The sequence below is a fragment of the Salmo trutta genome, chromosome 1 (genome assembly GCF_901001165.1).
Source record: "Salmo trutta chromosome 1, fSalTru1.1, whole genome shotgun sequence".
Taxonomy (NCBI): domain Eukaryota; kingdom Metazoa; phylum Chordata; class Actinopteri; order Salmoniformes; family Salmonidae; genus Salmo; species Salmo trutta.
In genome coordinates, this window is record NC_042957.1 from 8158915 (window position 1) to 8182217 (window position 23303).

At 47.0% G+C, this 23303-nt stretch overlaps 1 protein-coding gene across 1 annotated transcript in view; it reads left to right on the forward strand.

The window, feature by feature from the left end:
• Window positions 1-1210: 1210 nt before the first annotated feature.
• LOC115194429 (formin) overlaps window positions 1211-23303 on the forward strand; it is a 41959-nt gene continuing 19866 nt past the window's right edge. Inside the window, exons 1-7 of the mRNA XM_029757836.1 lie at window positions 1211-2068; window positions 2405-5063; window positions 5181-5671; window positions 5912-6023; window positions 7158-7219; window positions 10772-11448; window positions 21332-21473. Of these exons, the coding sequence (XP_029613696.1) occupies window positions 2618-5063; window positions 5181-5671; window positions 5912-6023; window positions 7158-7219; window positions 10772-11448; window positions 21332-21473 (3930 nt within the window). The 5' untranslated portion in view covers window positions 1211-2068; window positions 2405-2617. The remainder of the gene's footprint in view (window positions 2069-2404; window positions 5064-5180; window positions 5672-5911; window positions 6024-7157; window positions 7220-10771; window positions 11449-21331; window positions 21474-23303) is intronic.

Consider the following 23303-nt stretch of genomic DNA (forward strand, 5'->3'; position numbering starts at 1 on the left):
TTACCACAGGTGGACTCCAATCAAGTTGTAGAAACGTGTCATGGATAATCAAATGAAACAGGATTCACCTTAGCTCAATTTCGAGTCTCATAACAAAGGGTCTGAATACTAATGTAAATAAAGTATTTCTGTATTTTTTTTTATACATTTGCAAACATTTATTAAAACGTGATTCGCTTTGTCATTATGGGGTATTTATTGTGTGTAGATTGCTGAGGATCTTTTTTTATTTAATCCATTTTAGAATAAGGCTGTAACAGACCAAAATGTTAAAAATGTCAAGGAGTCTGAAAACTTTCAGAATGCACTGTACATGTACTACAAAATGTAGAGATTCTGATAGGTTTCCGTAAGGGATTTCTTTAGCAAATATAAAAAAATCGCATTATCTGAAGATTCCTGAATTCATGATAAATATGATATAATGTTTTTAGCTACACTATACATTATCCCCTGGCATTGGATTTGAACCAGTGAGCTGGATAATTTGCATTTCATTCTCTCTAATTGTATCCTATTGCTATTTGCTACCGGATTATCTGGTTTCATTTCTCTTACGTAAACAGGTCCATGCTTGAGAATCCCAATAGCCCACCCTGGTAACCATTACATGGCAAAGCAATAGGAAAGTGCATTTCAACTTTTTCATTTAATTTTTTTATTTCACCTTTATTTAACCAGGTAGGCTACTTAAGTCGTAGGCCATATGATTACTAAGATCAGGCTTTGTGATTAAATTTGCTCCGTATCATATAGAGTACAGTAAATCTCAACACAAGTTATATCAATAGTTTCACTTTGCAACATGCAGCGATAGCCGGCAAATTAAACACATACAAGGGTGGAGACTGATCTGTAGACAGCCATGCAAATACACTAGCCATTTTAAACACAATGGCCTGTCATAATTTGTACTTTGTAATTTATTATGTGTTTTGTGTGACTGTCCTTGTCTATCAGTGTATTAGTGTTTTGTGTGACTGTCCTTGTCTATCAGTGTATCAGTGTTTTGTGTGACTGTCCTTGTCTATCAGTGTATCAGTGTTATGTGTAACTGTCCTTGTCTATCAGTCAATCAGTGTTTTGTTACTTTGTGGATCCCAGGAAGAGTAGCTGATGCTTCTACAAAAGCTAATGGGGATCAAAATAAACAAATAATGTGAGAAAACAAGACCAACTTTCTATTGGTTTAAGAAGTGTAGGTGGGGTCAGAAATGCTGAGTGGAGACGGAGACTTCCACAGCCACGTCACTATAGGCTGCCACTATAGAGCTCAGCGCTTGAAGAAGTGTACTGTCTCCCATTTACCCTACAGTCAGTCAGTCTGGGTGTGCTGTGCTGTGGTCTGGGTGGATACCAGAGTATCACTCCAAAACTGAACTCTCAGGGCGTGGTCAGTCACAGTCTGATACGGTCGTGCTACTGCTGAGCTCGAGTGTCATCAGTAAGGAGAGAAGAAGAAGTTGGATAGTTGGAGGAGGAAGAGGTCTGCTGCAGTCTAAGGCAGAAGCAGATTGTCTTTGGTGAACAGGGAAGGAGAGGCTGGATAGTTAGAGGAGAAGAGGACCAGACCAAAAGATTACCTGCTTTTACTTATTATGTTTCTAGAGGATGTAAGATAACGACAGAAGACAGGGGGATGTGAACAGAAGACAGGGGGATCTGAACAGAAGATAGGGGGATCTGAACAGAAGACAGGGGGATCTGAACAGAAGACAGGGGGATCTGAACAGAAGATAGAGGGATCTGAACAGAAGATAGAGGGATCTGAACAGAAGACAGGGGGATCTGAACAGAAGACAGGGGGATCTGAACAGAAGACAGGGGGATCTGAACTGAAGACAGAGGGATCTGAACAGAAGACAGGGGGATCTGAACAGAAGACAGAGGAATCTGAACAGAAGACAGAGGGATCTGAACAGAAGACAGAGGGATCTGAACAGAAGACAGAGGGATCTGAACAGAAGACAGAGGGATCTGAACAGAAGACAGGGGGATCTGAACAGAAGACAGAGGAATCTGAACAGAAGACAGGGGGATCTGAACAGAGAAGTAGAAGATGAGACTGGTGAATAATAGAGCTCAACTCTCTTTGAAGCATTGCCTTTTTTCCAGTACTTTTAGAATGTGTTGCAAAAAGTACTGGTAGCTAACTCACTGCATGACTCACTGCATGACGAAATGCTATTTCTGGTTACTTTTTCCATGCTGATGTTTCTTCCCCACAAAATATTTTCGAGCTCTGGCATGTGGTATCCCCATTAAAACCCTTCAACGTTTGGAGGATCTATCAAAGATTATAAATACTCAAACTTCCATCAACTGTTACAGCGGCTACAAAAAGAGGTTTTAATTTGAGTTGCCTTTTTGTTATTTGTCAAGTTATTTTCCTTTGTTTCTTCAGGTGTATAGATGTATTATTTCCCATCAACACTGAATGGCCACATTGTGTTGGACTAACACAGCATTACCTGGATTGGAGACAGATTAAAGTCCATGACATGCATTAAACTGAACGGTATGTGGGGAGATCGCTGACTGTGCTTTGGACCTGAATCATATTAGTTCTGATTTATTTTTACATGATTTAAACCTGCATTGGATAAAGATCTCAACCATGAACGGAGTGAACACTAACGACAACACTGACGCCGCTCAGGGGAAGGCCTCTTCCAACTCATTCCTTGACAGATTCTCCACCGTCTTTACTCACCCAGACAGGTCAGAGTCTCAGCGTCCTGACGACATGATGGCGGTCCTGAAGTTCTTCCGGACTCTCTCCGAAGAGAGCGAGACAGACACTTCTCCCGACACTTCTCCTGGGAACATCCACAGCAGTCATGAAGTTGTTGAAGTCCATGGAAATGAGAGGACAGAAGGAAAGGATTCAAGTGCAGTAGGTGTGGTGCAGAAGAATGGAGAATCCACCACTACCACCACAGTTATGGAACATGACAGCATGAATGGAACTCTGGGCCAGACGACTGTAGTACCGAGGAACATGGACTCAGAAAAGGAAGAGAATGCAAACAGCAACTGTCTTGTCCAACCAGAAGACATCATTTCAGAGTCTCATTTACGTATATATGGTGAGTCAACAGACCAATCAGATGATTGCATTTCAGAAAGGCTGTCCCACTTACAAGGATATAGTGGGTCAACTGACCCTGTTGAACAGAGAGTGATGATAAACAAACATAGGAACAGTGTGTCTTCAGAGGACTGCAGTATGAAGGAGCCTATAGACACACAAAATACCACAGACACAGCCAATCAGGACATGACAACTGACTGTCCCAGTACAGACAAGTTGGAATCAACTGACCAGCACAGTCAGTGTGTGTCAACAAACAACCGTCATCAAGATAGGGTCACAAACAATCATGATAAAGACAAAGTCAAGGAGATGAAGCACACAGAGGTGTCGACAGACAACTACAACAGGCTGGCCTGGTTAACAGACAGTGAAACCAATCCACGAGCCAGAAGTTATCAGGAAATATTTACATATGATAACCACAGCCAAGACTCACCTGCTGACAGCAAAGACTTACCTGCTGCTGATGTTGTAGCCACAGACCTTGCTAACCCCTCTGCAGTAATGGCTGGGGAACCTGCTACTAGTACATCACTACCTTCAAACACCAGAAAACTGGTGATAACCATGACCAGGACTGAGCCTATATCTGATGACCGGCAGCATACAGACTCTGAAACTGAGAGACAGTTAGAAGCTGGAGATCCTGAAACTGAGAGTCTGTTAGAGGCTGGAGATCCTGAAACTGAGAGTCTGTTAGAGGCTGGAGATCCTGAAACTGAGAGTCTGTTAGAGGCTGGAGATCCTGAAACTGAGAGACAGTTAGAAGCTGGAGATCCTGAAACTGAGGGTCTGTTAGAAGCTGGAGATCCTGAAACTGAGAGACTGTTAGAAGCTGGAGATCCTGAAACTGAGAGTCTGTTAGAGGCTGGAGATCCTGAAACTGAGAGCCTGTTAGAGGCTGGAGATCCTGAAACTGAGAGCCTGTTAGAGGCTGGAGATCCTGAAACTGAGAGTCTGTTAGAGGCTGGAGATCCTGAAACTGAGAGTCTGTTAGAAGCTGGAGATCCTGAAACTGAGAGACTGTTAGAAGCTGGAGATCCTGAAACTGAGAGTCTGTTAGAGGCTGGAGATCCTGAAACTGAGAGTCTGTTAGAAGCTGGAGATCCTGAAACTGAGAGACTGTTAAAGGCTGGGGAGACTGTTAATGCACTGGTCGAGGAACTTCCTCACGCATCTGCTCCTGTGTCTGAGATCACAGCCCATTCTACAGCCCAGTCCTCTCAGCCCTGTAGCCCCCAGGATGGAGTCCCAACCCCAGCACCAGCCAGTCCCCAGGATGGAGTCCCAACCCCAGCACCAGCCAGTCCCCAGGATGGAGTCCCAACCCCAGCACCAGCCAGTCCCCAGGATGGAGTCCCAACCCCAGCACCAGCCAGTCCCCAGGATGGAATCCCAACCCCAGCACCAGCCAGTCCCCAGGATGGAGCCCCAACCCCAGCCAGTCCCCAGGGTGGAGCCCCAACCCCAGCCAGTCCCCAGGATGGAGCCCCAACCCCAGCACCAGCCAGTCCCCAGGATGGAGTCCCAACCCCAGAACCAGCCAGTCCCCAGGACGGAGCCCCAACCCCAGCCAGTCCCCAGGATGGAGCCCCAACCCCAGCACCAGCCAGTCCCCTGGACGGGCTCCCAGCACCAGCCAGTCCCCAGGATGGGCTCCCAGCCTTAACCCCAGGTCCAACCAGTGGCCCTCCCTCTGGCACCATCTCCACCAGAACCACCTTCTCCCCCGGTTCCCCAGTGGACAAGCCCCTCCAATTCCCTGCCTTGTTCAGTGGTCTGAGGATCCCAAAGAAGGGGGCGACAGTGCCGGATCAGGACATAGTGGGCAAGATCAAAACATCAACCCCAGCAGGCCTGAGTGTGGACAAGCTTGTGAGGAGAAAGCTGAAGGCAGTTCGCAGGAGGCAGGGGAGCTTCTTGGACCAGCTCTCCCAGTTCCTGAACCTGGAGAAGGATGTTAACAGTAAGACAGAGGAGTTTACAGGAGAGGACAGGAGGGAGTTTACAGGAAAGGAGAGGAAGGAGTCTACAGAAGAGGAGAGGAGGAAGTCTTCAGGAGAGGACAGGAGGGAGTCTACAGGAGAGGAGAGGAGGGAGTCTTCAGGAGAGGACAGGTGGGAGTCTACAGGAGAGGAGAGGAGGGAGTCTACAGCAGAGGACAGGAGCGAGTCAGAACCCTCAGACGAGACCGAAGGAGTCAGAGTTGAACCTGAGGATGGGATGGAGGAGAAGGAGAAGACAGAACAGGAAGAGGGAGGAGAACAGCAGAAAACAGGAGAGGAGAAAAAGACAGACCAGGACACAGAGAAAGAGAAGACTGAAGTTCTGTCTTTGATAGAGCCTCCGAAATCTTCAGAACCTTCACAGACTCTAGAACTCTCAGAACCTTTAGAACCTCAGAAGCCTCCTCCCTCCAGTGCTGAGGTGGCGTTCGATGCCTTCAAGGCCTTCTTCATCCCCAGGCCCCTGAGGAGAGAGGGAGACAGGGGGGACCAGGAGGCAAAGAGGAAGGCCTGGATCTTTGAGAGAACCTCCAAGACTCCTGAAAAGAAAAACATCACTGACTCAAAAGTATGCATCTGTGTTTTGTTGTCTAGCTCTGTCTTTGTCTACACTCTATCATGTTTTGCTGTTTCTCACTTTTATCCAAAGTGACTTACAGCACAGTGCATACATACAAATACTGATTATATGAGTGATTACCATGCAGTCATTTCATTACTCAGTGACGTCTGTAGTAAGTGCTCTATGCCTGATAAAGCATTACTTTGTAATATTTTTCCTAATGTTCTGTTGCTGTTATCCCCCCAGCCGGAGGCATCGATCTCAGGTGATGGAGAGGACCGGTCCACCCCAGGCCGTCTGCAGGCCATCTGGCCCCCGACTAAGGAGGAGAAGGTTGGACTGAAATACACAGAAGCAGGTAATCTACTAGTAAACACATATTCGCTATGGCTGGAATGCTACACTAACTTGAGGTATGTGGATATGTGTGTGAGATACCTCTGATAATATAATAATATATAATCATGACGTCAAAGAGAGATTCTAGTTCTATGTACAGATCTCAAGATCACAAGGATTCAGCCCGTAGCCTTGACCCATGTGGCCCATGCAGCCAGCCGGGCCAGCTTCTTGCTGTGACTAACTGAGCTCTATGGGTTACAGTATGTAGTAGACAGAACAGTGGATAGACAGAGAAAGAGAGAGACAAAGAGAGAGAGAGAGAGAGGGGAGGGGGGAGAGACAGAGAGACAGAGAGACAGAGAGACAGAGAGACAGAGAGACAGAGGGGAGGGGGAGAGAGAGAGAGACAGAGAGACAGAGAGAGAGAGAGAGACAGAGAGGGGAGGGGGGAGAGAGACAGAGAGACAGAGAGACAGAGAGACAGAGAGACAGAGAGACAGAGAGACAGAGAGGGGAGGGGGAGAGAGACAGAGAGACAGAGAGACAGAGAGACAGAGAGAGAGAGAGTCAATGTTTGCTCTGTGGTATCTCTATGGTACATGTACAATACCATGGTCTAATTGTAAGGTAAATACTCCACCCTGTCCCTGTGACTGTCCACAGCATCAGGCTGCTTCCTGGTCTCTAGATGAGTAATGTCACATGGGCAGTGTTTAGGGACAGGCTGTGTGTACGGTGGTGACAGGAGCTATTCCATTAAGTTCTTCAATTCTAATCCCTCAGAAAACACATCAGATGTGTGTGTGTGTGTGTGTGTGTGTGTGTGTGTGTGTGTGTGTGTGTGTGTGTGTGTGTGTGTGTGTGTGTGTGTGTGTGTGTGTGTGTGTGTGTGTGTGTGTGTGTGTGTGTTTTGTCAGGGGACTCTCCTTGTGCACACACTCTTAAAAACACACCTAAGCACCAGCTGTTTATCCTACAAAGAAAACACCCATGCCAAGATTATCCAACAAACAGATACATCTATAAATGGCTTAAGTGTGATTAAGGGAACACGACGAGGAATGGTAACCATATGTGAAGTAGAACACAGTTCAGTTGTGATAGTTTTGTTCCTGTTTATGTTGATGAGTCGACTCTCTCTGTCCTCCAGAACACCAGGCAGCCCTCCTGCAGCTGAAGAGAGAATGCAACGAGGAGGTGGAGAAAATACAGGTCAGTAAAGCACAGTACTACACCAACTTAGCCACAGACCTGTAGGTCAGACTGTTCTTGTTGTAATACAACCCTAACTGTTCTTGTTGTAATACAACCCTAACTGTTCTTGTTGTAACACAACCCTAACCCTAACTGTTCTTGTTGTAATACAACCCTAACTGTTCTTGTTGTAACACAACCCTAACTGTTCTTGTTGTAATACAACCCTAACTGTTCTTGTTGTAATACAACCCTAACTGTTCTTGCACTTCCTTGAGTTAAATGAGTTAAATGAGTTTCCTAACCCAAACACAACCTTAACACAACCCTAACACAACCCAAACACAACCCTAACACAACCCTAACCCTAACACAACCCCAAAACAACCCTAACACAACCCTAACCCTAACACAACCCTAACACAACCCTAACACAACCCAAACACAACCCTAACACAACCCTAACCCTAACACAACCCTAACCTTAACACAACCCCAAAACAACCCTAACACAACCCTCACCCTAACACAACCCTAACACAACCCTAACCTTAACACAACCCAAACACAACCCTAACACTAACACAACCCGAACACAACCCTAACCCCAAAACAAACTTAACACAACCCTAAAATAACCCTAACCCCAAAGCAACCCTAACACAACCCTAACCTTAACACAATCCCGAACACAACCCTAACACAACCCTAACCCTAACACAACCCAAACACAACCCTAACACAACCCTATCCCTAACACAACCCTAACCCTAACACAACCCAAACACAACCCAAACACAACCCTAACACAACCCAAACACAATCCTAACCCAAACACAACCCTAACACAACCCTATCCCTAACACAACCCTAACACAACCCAAACACAACCCTATCCCTAACACAACCCTAACACAACCCTAACACAACCCGAACACAACCCGAACACAACCCGAACACAACCCTAACCCCAAAACAACCCTAACACAACCCTAACCTTAACACAACAACTGGACCAAGCCCCCCCCGCTTCTCCCTCACCCAAATCCAGACAGCTGATGTTCTGAAAGAACTGCAAAATCAGGATCCCTACAAATCAGCTGGGCTAGACAAACTGGACCCTCTCTTCCTAAATTATCCGCCGCCATTGTTGCAATCCCTATTACTAGTCTGTTCAACCTCTCTTTCGTATCGTCTGAGATTCCTAAAGATTGGAAAGCGGCCACAGTCATCCCCCTCCAAACTGTTACAGACATATCTATCCTACCCTGCCTTTCTAAAGTTTTCAAAAGCCAAGTGAACAAACAGATCACCGACCATTTCGAATCTCACCGCATCTTCTCCGCTATGCAATCTGGTTTCCGAGCTGGTCATGGGTGCACCTCAGCCACGCTCAAGGTCCTAAACGATATCATAACCACCATCGATAAAAGACAGTACTGTGCAGCCGTCTTCATCGACCTGGCCAAGGCTTTCGACTCTGTCAATAACCGTATTCTTATCGGCAGACTCAACAGCCTTGGTTTCTCTAATGACTGCCTCGCCTGGTTCACTAACTACTTCTCAGATAGAGTTCAGTGCGTCAAATCGGAGGGCCTGTTGTCCGGATCTCTGGTGCCACAGGGTTCAATTCTCGGGTCAACTCTTTTCTCTGTATATATCAATGATGTCGCTCTTGCTACGGGTGATTCTTTGATCCAGCTCTACGTAAACGACACCAGTCTGTATATATCTGGCCATTCTTTGGACAACTCCAAACGAGCTTCAACACAATACAACACTCCTTCCATGGCCTCCAACTGCTCTTAAATGCTAGTAAAACAAAATGCACGCTCTTCAACCGATCGCTGCCCGCGCCCGCCTGCCCGACTAGCATCACTACTCTGGACGGTTCTGACTTAGAATATGTGGACAACTACAAATACCTAGGTGTCTGGCTAGACTGTAAACTCTCCTTCCAGACTCACATTAAGCATCTCCAATCCAAATGTAAATCTAGAATCTGCTTCCTATTTTGCAACAAAGCCTCCTTCACTCATGCTGCCAAACATACCCTCGTAAAACTGACTATCCTACCAATCCTCGACTTCAGCGATGTCATTTACAAAATAGCCTCCAACACTCTACTCAGCAAATTGGATGCAGTCTGTCACAGTGCTATCCGTTTTGTCACCAAAGCCCCATATTCTACCCACCACTATGACCTGTATGCTCTCGTTGGCTGGTCCTCGCTACATATTCGTCGCCAAACCCACTGGCTCCAGGTCATCTATAAGTCTTTGCTAGGTAAAGCTCCACCTTTTCTCAGCTCACTGGTAACAATAGCAACACCCACCCGTAGCACACGTTCCAGCAGGTATATTTCACTGGTCATCCCCAAAGCCAACACCTCCTTTGGCCGCCTTTCCTTCCAGTTCTCTGCTGCCAATGACTGGAACAAATTGCAAAAATCACTGACTTTAAGCGTCAGCTGTCAGAGCAGCTTACCGATCACTGCAGCTCTACACAGCTCATCTGTAAATAGCCCATCCAACCAACTACCTACCTCATCCCCATATTTGTTTTTGTTTTTCTTCTCTTTTGCACACCAGTATTTCTACTGCACATCCTCATCTGCTCATCTATCCAGTGTAAATTGTAATTACTTCGCCACTATTGGCCTATTTATTGCCTTACCTCCTTACTTCATTTGCACACACTGTATACAGATTTTTCTATTGTGTTATTGACTGTACGTTTGCTTATCCCATGTGTAACTCTGTGTTGTTGTTTTTGTCACACTACTTTGCTTTATCTTGGCCAGGTCGCAGTTGTAAATGAGAACTTGTGGCCTACCTGGTTAAATAAAGGTGAAATAAAATAAATTAAAATAAATAAATAAAACAACCCTAGCCCCAAAACAACCCTAACCCTAACCCTAACACAACCCTAACACAACCCCAACACAACCCTAACCCTAACACAACCCTAACACAACCCCAACACAACCCTAACCCTAACCCTAACCTTAACACAACCCTAACCCTAACACAACCCTAACCCAACCCTAACCCCAACACAACCCCAACACAACCCTAACACAACCCTAACACAACCCTAACACAACCCTAGCCCCAAAATAACCCTAACACAACCCCAACACAACCCTAACCCTAACCCTAACCTTAACACAACCCTAACCCTAACACAACCCTAACCCAACCCTAACCCTAACACAACCCTAACACAACCCTAACACAACCCTAACACAACCCTAGCCCCAAAATAACCCTAAAACAACCCTAACACAACTCTAACCCTAACACAACCTTAACACAACCCTAACACAACCCTAACACAACCCTAACACAACCCTAACCTTAACACAACCCTAACCCCAAAACAACCCTAACACAACCCTAACACAACCTTAACACAACCCTAACCTTTACACAACCCTAACCCTAACACAACCCTAACCCTAACACAACCCCAACACAACCCTAGCCCCAAAACAACCCTAAAACAACCCTAACACAACCCTAACCCTAAAACAACCCTAACCTTAACCTCCTATAAATATGAATGCAGGAGGACTATAGGAAGCAGCTGCGCCAGCTGAGAGGGGACAACGAAGAGTGTGTATCCCATCTGGAGGTCACCTTGGCCAGGCTACAAAGTGACTTGGCCCTGGGTGCCCACCACCGCCGTGGAGACCTCCGAGACGTGGCCGTATCCACGGGAGATGACCTCTCATCCCGGGCCTTCCACACTGTGTGCGTCCAGACGGACCACATGACCTTCCCCCAACCCCCCCTCAACTTGCCTAAGAGACTGGACCTGGCTTCTATCAGTCTAAATCTGTCTGGACAGGCTACCGCTCCTTCTTCTTCCCCCGTTCATCTCCCTCTACCTCCTGCTCCTCCACTCCCACTATCCGAACCACCTGCACCTCACGAAGGCTTATTATCAGGCAACCTAGCCCTTCCTCCCCCTCCTCCTCCTCCTCCTCCTCCTCTTCCTTTCCTTCCTGCTCTAACCCAGACCCAGGGACTCGACGGGCCCCCTTCATCTCTTCCACCCCCTCCACCAGGGTCCGCCCCTCCACCTCCACCCCCTCCACCAGGCTGTGGCCCCCCACCACCTCCCCCTCCAGGGTGTCTGACCTTCAGTACCATGCTAGATAAACCCCCCAGGAAGCCGGCTGTGCAACCAGCCTGCCCCATGAAGCCTCTCTACTGGACCAGGATACAGACACAGGACAACAAGTAGGTGTTACAACTAACAATCAATTCAATTAAATAGGGAATGTTTTATTTTAGATTTTTTTTGGGGGGGGGAGAAAATTGTATAATTTTTTTTGGTATCTGTCTGCCCAGGAACTACCGATGAAAATTAGCCAGCTGGCTAAATCTGGCACATTTACAGAATGTAATTAGTGTTCATTGTCCCTGTCAAATTGATTAATCAATCAGTCAATCAATCAATCAAATGTATTTATAAAGCCCTTTTACATCAGCAGTTGTCACAAAGCTTTACAGTGACCCGGACTAGATGCAATCTCTTACACTGGTCCTGTATCTATTTGTTGTGAAGGCCTATAGATAACTCAAATTGTTACTGTCAGGTCAAACAGACCTAGGACCAGGCTAGTAATCTCTCAATATTTTGTTCAACCACTTTTTCGAGTTCTTGTTAAACCTATTCATTCCTTGTGGAATATGAGTTCCATTAACAAATCGCTTCCACCCCAATCTTTTTCTAAGTTTGTCTCGTAAGAGCCTGGTATAAACGTCTTGGGTGGCTGTACACTAGACAATCCAGTGTGGTCTGCGAGACCAGTTGCCAGTAACACACCAGGCATAGATTCTAGTGGCGTCCATCTCTCTACTGTTGTAACTGTAAACTGATACCTTGTGAATGTACTTGTTCTCACTCACAGTTGTCCATCCAGCCAATGTAGTCCACCACAGCCTGTAATGTTCTGCGTGTGGCTCTGTTAAATTGCTGTTGCTCAACACCAACATCCTCTCTGGATGGTGTTTCATCCTGGTGGTGAGAAAAGGAAGAGAGAAAATAGCACAACATTACACTCAAACCCACTGTGTATGGAACTGATCTAGATATATTTCTCAATTCAATTTCAATTCATTTCAATTTAATTCAATTCAATTTCAATTTCAATTCAATTTCAATTCAATTTAATTTAAGGGCTTTATTGGCATGGGGAAACATATGAAATAGATAATAAACAAAAGTAAAATTTAACAAAAAAAATGTTTACAGTAAACATTACACTCACAAAAGTTCCAAAAGAATAACGACATTTCAAATGTCATAATATGTCTATATACAATGTTGTAATGATGTGCAAATAGTTAAAGTACAAAAAGGAAAATAAATAAACATAAATATAGGTTATATTTACAGTGGTGTTTGTTCTTCACTGGTTGCCCTTTTCTTGTGGCAACAGGTCACAAATATTGCTGCTGTGATGGCACACTGTGGTATTTCACCCAGTAGATATGGGAGTTTATCAAAATTGTGTTTGCTTTTGAATTCTTTGTGGGTCTGTGTAATCTGAGGGAAATATGTGTCTCTAATGTGGTCATACATTTGGCAGGAGGTTATGAAGTGCAGCTCAGTTTCCACCTCATTTTGTTGGCAGTGTGCACATAGCCTGTCTTCTCTTGAGTTCCAGGTCTGCCTTCGGTGGCCTTTCTCAACAGCAAAGCTATGCTCACTGAGTCTGTACATAGTCAAAGATTTCCGTAATTTTGGATCAGTCACAGTGGTCAGGTATTCTGCCACTTTGTACTCTCTGTTTAGGGCCAAATAGCATTCTAGTTTGCTCTGTTTTTTTGTTAATTCTTTCCTATGTGTCAAGCAATTATCTTTTTGTTTCCTCATGATTTGGTTGGGTCTAATTGTGATGCTGTCCTGTGGCTCTGTGGGGTCTGTTTGTGTTTGTGAACAGAGCCCCAGGACCAGCTTGTTTAGGGACTCTTCTCCAGGTTCATCTCTCTGTGGGTGAGGCTTTGTTATGGAAGGTTTGGGAATCACTTCCTTTTAGGTGATTGTAAGATTTAATGTCGCTTTGCTGAATTTTGATAATTAGCGGGTATCGGCCTAATTCTGCTCTGCATGCATTATTTGGTGTTATATGTTGTACACTCAGGATATTTTAGCAGAATTCTGCATGCAGAGTCTCAATTTGGTGTTTGTTCCATTTTGTGAATTCTTGGTTGGTGAGCGGACCCCAGACCTCACAACCATAAAGGGCAATGGGTTCTATAACTGATTCAAGTATTTTTTTGCCAGATCCTAATTGGTATGTCGAATTTTATGTTCCTTTTGATGGCATAGAAGGCCCTTCTTGGAGGGAATGTTCTCTCCTCCAGGATAGTGTTTGTCCCCTTGTGTGCTAATGGTGTCAGGTTCTTGTCCAGTTCTGTGGTTTAGGTCCGGACCATCACAGTAGGTGTGAGCAGAGCATGTTGAGCATCTGATACATACCTCTTAGGTCGCAGGATGGGACTTGGGCGGGTGTAATAGTGGGGGTTGGGCCTGTTGCTCTACTCACGGCCTGGGCATATGTCCTGCTGTCATGTTGAGGTCCTTGCTGCAGGCGCAGGGGGCATGGGGTGGGCAGAAGGGGCATAGGTCTGGTATGGGGGGGGGCCTATACAAGGTGTTGCCAGGGTTTGTTTGGGGTGGTCTTAGCTGGTTGGGTGTGACTGGTGATGCTGTGGTCTGGGTGTAGGTCCTCTTGGCGTGGGTTCTCTCATTGCAGGTCCTTCAGGATTGGGTCTTTCAGGTCTGGTCTGGGTGGGGTGTCCGTTGTGAGGTGCTGAGGCTACGGTTGAGGATGACGTCCTTCAGGGTCCTGGCAAAAGTTGGGATTGCTGCCTTGTGGAGGTGGACCTGGTCATAAAGGCTGTTCAAGTCCAGGGTGGAGTGGAGGGCCAGGTAGACATTAGATTTTGGGGTACAGTCTCGTGAAATGCTTGCATTCACCTGCTGTATGGTGGCAGGGTGAAAGTATTTTCGTGGTAGCAGGATGGAGATAAACACTCGTGCGTTGGGGAAAGTGAAGAAGCTTTTTCAATCACTCCCTAGAGTGCTGTGGCCACCCTTTCCTGCTGGTCCCTCAGGTCATTTGTGCCCGTGTGACTTATGATGTGGCTGGGGGACCCTAGTCTGTCCTCTGACAACAGCTCCAGGGCATGCCTAGTGATTGAGCACCAGAGTTTAGCCACTTTGTGTTTGGGAAAACGTTTATCCTCTTGAATGTATTTGTCATTTGAGTCAATGAGGAGCACAATCTCTGGATTTTGTGTGTCCTCAGGGGATGTGTGGGGGTTGTCAAGAGAGCTAACAGGGGAGCTGACCGGGGGGCTGTTAGGAGGGGTGGGTCCTGTGTTGTCTGTCCCCTGTTGGGTTGGTGGGTCCTGTGTTGTCTGTCCCCTGTTGGGTTGGTGGGTCCTGTGTTGTCTGTCCCCTGTTGGGTTGGTGGGTCCTGTGTTGTCTGTCCCCTGTTGGGTTGGTGGGTCCTGTGCTGTCTGTCCCCTGTTGGGTTGGTGGGTCCTGTGTTGTCTGTCCCCTGTTGGGTTGGTGGGTCCTGTGTTGTCTGTCCCCTGTTGGGTTGGTGAGTCCTGTGTTGTCTGTCCCCTGTTGGGTTGGTGGGTCCTGTGTTGTCTGTCCCCTTTTGGGTTGGTGGGTCCTGTGTTGTCTGTCCCCTGTTGGGTTGGTGGGTCCTGTGTTGTCTGTCCCCTGTTGGGTTGGTGGGTCCTGTGTTGTCTGTCCCCTGTTGGGTTGGTGGGTCCTGTGCTGTCTGTCCCCTGTTGGGTTGGTGGGTCCTGTGTTGTCTGTCCCCTGTTGGGTTGGTGGGTCCTGTGTTGTCTGTCCCCTGTTGGGTTGGTGGGTCCTGTGTTGTCTGTCCCCTGTTGGGTTGGTGGGTCCTGTGTCGTCTGTCCCCTTTTGGGTTGGTGGGTCCTGTGTTGTCTGTCCCCTGTTGGGTTGGTGGGTGCTGTGTTGTCTGTCCCCTGTTGGGTTGGTGGGTCCTGTGCTGTCTGTCCCCTGTTGGGTTGGTGGGTCCTGTGCTGTCTGTCCCCTGTTGGGTTGGTGGGTCCTGTGTTGTCTGTCCCCTGTTGGGTTGGTGGGTCCTGTGTTGTCTGTCCCCTGTTGGGTTGGTGGGTCCTGTGTTGTCTGTCCCCTGTTGGGTTGGTGGGTCTTGTGTTGTCTGTCCCCTGTTGGGTTGGTGGGTCCTGTGCTGTCTGTCCCCTGTTGGGTTGGTGGGTCCTGTGTTGTCTGTCCCCTGTTGGGTTGGTGGGTGCTGTGTTGTCTGTCCCCTGTTGGGTTGGTGGGTGCTGTGTTGTCTGTCCCCTGTTGGGTTGGTGGGTGCTGTGTTGTCTGTCCCCTTTTGGGTTGAGGTTGTGGTCCGGGTCTGAGGTGGGCTGTTCTGCTGGCTTCTCTGGGGGAGTGTCCTGCTCTCTGTCATACCTCAGCGTTCTCAACTCCTCCTTCAGTGCCATGTGTGCCTCTTTAAGTTCTCTCACCCCAGTCCGTAGAGCAGCCAGCTCTCTCAGACAGCCGTCCGTCTCCACCTTCTGCCCTCCGGGTCTTGTTGGGGGGATGTTGTTGTGCTGGTCTGTTTTGTGAGTTTGTTCTGTCTGGATTGTGTGGACTAGCTCTCTGAGCTCCACCATGTCTCTCTCCAGCTCTGTGAATTTAACCCTCTCAATGATGGAGGAGCAGTGCAGTTGTGGGACCTGGGTGTGTTCAGTGCTGGGGGGGGGGACGATCCTCGTCTGCAGGACAGTTTGAAGAGGTGTGATCAGACTGACTCAGGATGGGGGAGTCATCACAGAGAGAGATCTTGTCCTGCTGTGCTCTCTCTTTGATCCCGTAAAAGTCCGGCTGGAACTACATGAGAATGCCCTGCACCATTACTGTCCCAGACTGAGAATGCCCTGCACCATTACTGTCCCAGACTGATGACGCCCTGCACCATTACTGTCCCAGACTGAGAATGGCCTGCACCATTACTGTCCCAGACTGATGATGCCCTGCACCATTACTGTCCCAGACTGAGGATGCCCTGCACCATTACTGTCCCAGACTGAGGATGCCCTGCACCATTACTGTCCCAGACTGATGATGCCCTGCACCATTACTGTCCCAGACTGATGATGCCCTGCACCATCACTGTCCCAGACTGAGGATGCCCTGCACCATTACTGTCCCAGACTGAGGATGCCCTGCACCATTACTGTCCCAGACTGAGGATGCCCTGCACCATTACTGTCCCAGACTGAGGATGCCCTGCACCATTACTGTCCCAGACTGAGGATGCCCTGCACCATTACTGTCCCAGACTGATGATGCCCTGCACCATTACTGTCCCAGACTGATGATGCCCTGCACCATTACTGTCCCAGACTGAGGATGCCCTGCACCATTACTGTCCCAGACGGAGGATGCCCTGCACCATTACTGTCCCAGACTGATGATGCCCTGCACCATTACTGTCCCAGACTGAGGATGCCCTGCACCATTACTGTCCCAGACTGATGATGCCCTGCACCATTACTGTCCCAGACTGAGGATGTTCTGTATCGTTACTGTCCCAGACTGATGATGTTCTGTATCGTTACTGTCCCAGACTGATGATGTTCTGTATCGTTACTGTCCCAGACTGAGGATGCCCTGCACCATTACTGTCCCAGACTGATGATGCCCTGCACCATTACTGTCCAAGACTGATGATGCCCTGCACCATTACTGTCCCAGACTGATGATGCCCTGCACCATTACTGTCCCAGACTGATGATGCCCTGTGTCACTGTGTCTTGCCAGGGGATGGTCTGGTTAATATAGCACTGTGCCATGTCAGGGGATGGTCTGGTTAATATAGCACTGTGTCATGCCAGGGGATGGTCTGTGTTAATATAGCACTGTGCCATGCCAGGGGATGGTCTGTGTTAATATAGCACTGTGCCAGGGGATGGTCTGGTTAATATAGCACTGTGTCATGCCAGGGGATGGTCTGGTTAATATAGCACTGTGTCATGCCAGGGGATGGTCTGGTTAATATAGCACTGTGTCATGCCAGGGGATGGTCTGGTTAATATAGCACTGTGTCATGCCAGGGGATGGTCTGGTTAATATAGCACTGTGTCATGCCAGGGGATGGTCTATGTTAATATGGCACTGTGTCATGCCAGGGGATGGTCTGGTTAATATAGCACTGTGTCATGCCAGGGGATGGTCTGTGTTAATATAGCACTGTGTCATGCCAGGGGATGGTCTGGTTAATATAGCACTGTGTCATGCCAGGGGATGGTCTGGTTAATATAGCACTGTGTCATGCCAGGGGATGGTCTATGTTAATATAGCACTGTGTCATGCCAGGGGATGGTCTGGTTAATATAGCACTGTGTCATGCCAGGGGATGGTCTGTGTTAATATAGCACTGTGTCATGCCAGGGGATGGTCTGGTTAATATAGCACTGTGTCATGTCAGGGGATGGTCTGGTTAATATAGCACTGTGTCATGCCAGGGGATGGTCTGGTTAATATAGCACTGTGTCATGCCAGGGGATGGTCTGGTTAATATAGCACTGTGCCATGCCAGGGGATGGTCTGGTTAATATAGCACTGTGTCATGCCAGGGGATGGTCTGTGTTAATATAGCACTGTGCCAGGGGATGGTCTGGTTAATATAGCACTATGCCATGCCAGGGGATGGTCTGGTTAATATAGCACTGTGCCAGGGGATGGTCTGGTTAATATAGCACTGTGTCATGCCAGGGGATGGCCTGGTTAATATAACACTGTGTCATGCCAGGGGATGGTCTGGTTAATATAGCACTGTGTCATGCCAGGGGATGGTCTATGTTAATATAGCACTGTGTCATGCCAGGGGATGGTCTGGTTAATATAGCACTGTGTCATGCCAGGGGATGGTCTGTGTTAATATAGCACTGTGTCATGCCAGGGGATGGTCTGGTTAATATAGCACTGTGTCATGCCAGGGGAAGGTCTGGTTAATATAGCACTGTGTCATGCCAGGGGATGGTCTGGTTAATATAGCACTGTGTCATGCCAGGGGATGGTCTGTGTTAATATAGCACTGTGCCATGTCAGGGGATGGTCTGTGTTAATATAGCACTGTGCCATGTCAGGGGATGGTCTGGTTAATATAGCACTGTGTCATGCCAGGGGATGGTCTGGTTAATATAGCACTGTGCCATGCCAGGGGATGGTCTGGTTAATATAGCACTGTGTCATGCCAGGGGATGGTCTGTGTTAATATAGCACTGTGCCAGGGGATGGTCTGGTTAATATAGCACTGTGCCATGCCAGGGGATGGTCTGGTTAATATAGCACTGTGCCAGGGGATGGTCTGGTTAATATAGCACTGTGTCATGCCAGGGGATGGCCTGGTTAATATAACACTGTGTCATGCCAGGGGATGGTCTGGTTAATATAGCACTGTGTCATGACAGGGGATGGTCTGGTTAATATAGCACTGTGCCATGTCAGGGGATGGTCTGGTTAATATAGCACTGTGTCATGCCAGGGGATGGTCTGGTTAATATAGCACTGTGCCAGGGGATGGTCTGGTTAATATAGCACTGTGTCATGCCAGGGGATGGTCTGGTTAATATAGCACTGTGCCATGCCAGGGGATGGTCTGGTTAATATGGCACTGTGTCATGCCAGGGGATGGTCTGGTTAATATAGCACTGTGTCATGCCAGGGGATGGTCTGGTTAATATAGCACTGTGTCATGCCAGGGGATGGTCTGGTTAATATAGCACTGTGTCATGCCAGGGGATGGTCTATGTTAATATAGCACTGTGTCATGCCAGGGGATGGTCTGGTTAATATAGCACTGTGCCAGGGGATGGTCTGGTTAATATAGCACTGTGTCATGCCAGGGGATGGTCTGGTTAATATAGCACTGTGTCATGCCAGGGGATGGTCTGGTTAATATAGCACTGTGCCATGCCAGGGGATGGTCTGGTTAATATAGCACTGTGTCATGCCAGGGGATGGTCTGTGTTAATATAGCACTGTGTCATGCCAGGGGATGGTCTGGTTAATATAGCACTGTGTCATGCCAGGGGATGGTCTGTTTAATATAGCACTGTGCCAGGGGATGGTCTGGTTAATATAGCACTGTGCCAGGGGATGGTCTGGTTAATATAGCACTGTGTCATGCCAGGGGATGGTCTGTGTTAATATTGCACTGTGCCAGGGGATGGTGTGGTTAATATAGCACTGTGCCAGGGGATGGTCTGTGTTAATATAGCACTGTGCCAGGGGATGGTCTGGTTAATATAGCTCTGTGTCATGCCAGGGGATGGTCTGGTTAATATAGCACTGTGCCAGGGGATGGTCTGGTTAATATAGCACTGTGCCAGGGGATGGTCTGTGTTAATATAGCACTGTGCCAGGGGATGGTCTGTGTTAATACAGCACTGTGCCAGGGGATGGTCTGGTTAATATAGCACTGTGTCATGCCAGGGGATGGTCTGGTTAATATAGCACTGTGTCATGCCAGGGGATGGTCTGGTTAATATAGCACTGTGTCATGACAGGGGATGGTCTGGTTAATATAACACTGTGTCATGACAGGGGATGGTCTGGTTAATATAGCACTGTGTCATGACAGGGGATGGTCTGGTTAATATAACACTGTGTCATGCCAGGGGATGGTCTGGTTAATATAACACTGTGCCAGGGGATGGTCTGTGTTAATATAGCTCTGTGTCATGACAGGGGATGGTCTGGTTAATATAGCACTGTGTCATGACAGGGGATGGTCTGGTTAATATAACACTGTGTCATGCCAGGGGATGGTCTGGTTAATATAGCACTGTGTCATGACAGGGGATGGTCTGGTTAACATAACACTGTGTCATGACAGGGGATGGTCTGGTTAATATAGCACTGTGTCATGACAGGGGATGGTCTGGTTAATATAGCACTGTGCCAGGGGATGGTCTGGTTAATATAGCACTGTGTCATGCCAGGGGATGGTCTGGTTAATATAGCACTGTGTCATGACAGGGGATGGTCTTTGTGGAAAATTAAGTTGCTTACATTCCCCTCTTTGTAGCAGTCAGCAAATAATGTCTCTGGATTGTCCTTATTCTGTGCAGTGTTATTATTAATATCCATGGAGTACTGTATTATAATGACCTCTCCACTGGGATAAGCCATGGGGGCTTCAAAGGCCTCTGCATTTCAGTGCTAATTGAAGCTGCAGCCAGGTTAGTTCTGTTAGTTCTGTTAGTTCTAGCAGGTTGGTAGATTTGTAGCCTTATTTATGAAGCTTTATATAACAAAATTACCTAGATATTATTGTATTTTACTTTTTGGCTTCAGAAGTAGGTTCAGACTGAATATTACTCACTCAGTTTTGTGTTGGATGGTATTTCCAGGTTCCACTGTGTTTCTTCTGCTGGTTTTGGTTTGTTAGAAGTGTTTTCTTGATAGTCCTTGGTAGTAATGGTCCATTCAGGCCATTTTGTCCAAATTCAAGGTTTTAGGTAAGGAATTTTGATATGGATTGAAGGTATCCTGTAAATTGAAGTTGATCTACATTTATCCAACATTAATCTTTTTGCAGAATTACTCAGGAGCCCATGAGCTCTCTACCTCTCTCTCTTTCTCACTACCTCGCTCTCTCTTTCTCACTACCTCGCTCTCTCTTTCTCTCTCACTACCTCTCTCTGTCTTTCTCTCTCTCACTACCTCTCTCTGTCTTTCTCTCTCTCACTACCTCTCTCTCTCTTTCTCTCTTTCACTACCTCTCTTTCACTACCTCTCTCTCTCTCTCTTTCGCTCTCTCACTACCTCTCTCTACCTCTCCCACTCACTACCTCTCTCACTACCTCTCTCTCTTTCTCTCTCTCACTACCTCTCTCTCTTTCTCTCTCTCACTCCCTCTCTCTCTCTTTCACTAACTCTCTCTCACTCACTACCTCTCTCTCTACCTCTCTCACTCACTACCTCTCTCACTACCTCTCTTTATCTCTCTCACTAACTCTCTTTCTCTCTCTTTTTCTCTCTCTCACTAACTCTCTTTCTCTCTCTCTCGCTCTCTCTCTCTCTTCACCCCATCTTCTCCTTTCCCAGTAAAGACACACTGTGGAACTCTCTTGAGGAACCCGACATCATCAACACCACAGAGTTTGAAGACCTGTTCTCCAAGACCACCATACAGACCAAGAGAAAACCTCTGGCAGAGGCCTATGAGAAGAAAGCCAAGGCCAAGAAGGTACAGTAGTCTGTATGTAGCTCAATACAAGGTAGCAATGTGTCTATTGTCCACTAGAGAACACTGGTATCTGACGATTAAACATACCAGCCTGGGACTTTCAGTACATCTAGCTGTAACTACAGTTTTTCTCCAAATATTCAGCATTTTTGTATTGCTGGAGGCCAAGAGTGTCTGCATTTGCTCTTGGAATGGACATGATCTATCTATATTCAGCCAAGATGAAGTCCCCATGGTTATCTATCTATAGTCAGCCAAGATGAAGTCCCCATGGTCATCTATCTATATTCAGCCAAGATGAAGTCCCCATGGTCATCTATCTATATTCAGCCAAGATGAAGTCCCCATAGTCATCTATCTATAGTCAGCCAAGATGAAGTCCCCCATGGTCATCTATCTATATTCAGCCAAGATGAAGTCCCCATGGTCATCTATCTATATTCAGCCAAGATGAAGTCCCCATGGTCATCTATCTATAGTCAGCCAAGATGAAGTCCCCATGGTCATCTATCTATATTCAGCCAAGATGAAGTCCCCATGGTCATCTATCTATATTCAGCCAAGATGAAGTCCCCATGGTCATCTATCTATATTCAGCCAAGATGAAGTCCCCATGGTCATCTTTCTATAGTCAGCCAAGATGAAGTCCCCATGGTCATCTATCTATATTCAGCCAAGATGAAGTCCCCATGGTCATCTATCTATATTCAGCCAAGATGAAGTCCCCATAGTCATCTATCTATAGTCAGCCAAGATGAAGTCCCCATGGTTATCTATCTATAGTCAGCCAAGATGAAGTCCCCCATGGTCATCTATCTATAGTCAGCCAAGATGAAGTCCCCATGGTCATCTATCTATATTCAGCCAAGATGAAGTCCCCATGGTCATCTATCTATATTCAGCCAAGATGAAGTCCCCATGGTCATCTTTCGATAGTCAGCCAAGATGAAGTCCCCATGGTCATCTATCTATATTCAGCCAAGATGAAGTCCCCATGGTCATCTATCTATATTCAGCCAAGATGAAGTCCCCATGGTCATCTATCTATATTCAGCCAAGATGAAGTCCCCATGGTCATCTTTCTATAGTCAGCCAAGATGAAGTCCCCATGGTCATCTATCTATAGTCAGCCAAGATGAAGTCCCCATGGTCATCTATCTATAGTCAGCCAAGATGAAGTCCCCCATGGTCATCTATCTATAGTCAGCCAAGATGAAGTCCCCATAGTCATCTATCTATATTCAGCCAAGATGAAGTCCCCATGGTCATCTATCTATAGTCAGCCAAGATGAAGTCCCCATGGTCATCTATCTATAGTCAGCCAAGATGAAGTCCCCCATAGTCATCTATCTATAGTCAGCCAAGATGAAGTCCCCCATGGTCATCTATCTATATTCAGCCAAGATGAAGTCCCCATGGTCATCTATCTATAGTCAGCCAAGATGAAGTCCCCCATGGTCATCTATCTATAGTCAGCCAAGATGAAGTCCCCATAGTCATCTATCTATAGTCAGCCAAGATGAAGTCCCCATGGTCATCTATCTATAGTCAGCCAAGATGAAGTCCCCATAGTCATCTATCTATATTCAGCCAAGATGAAGTCCCCATGGTCATCTATCTATAGTCAGCCAAGATGAAGTCCCCCATGGTCATCTATCTATAGTCAGCCAAGACACATGGAAAAGTCTTCCAGCTACAGCTCTGGCTATGAATTATGCAAGGTTTCCACTTTAATAGATACTGCACACCATGTTGTGACCTTCAATGTACTTTATTACCTCTTTGGACTGCGATGATATTCTTCATCAGAGAGAGAAAGAGAGAGAGGGG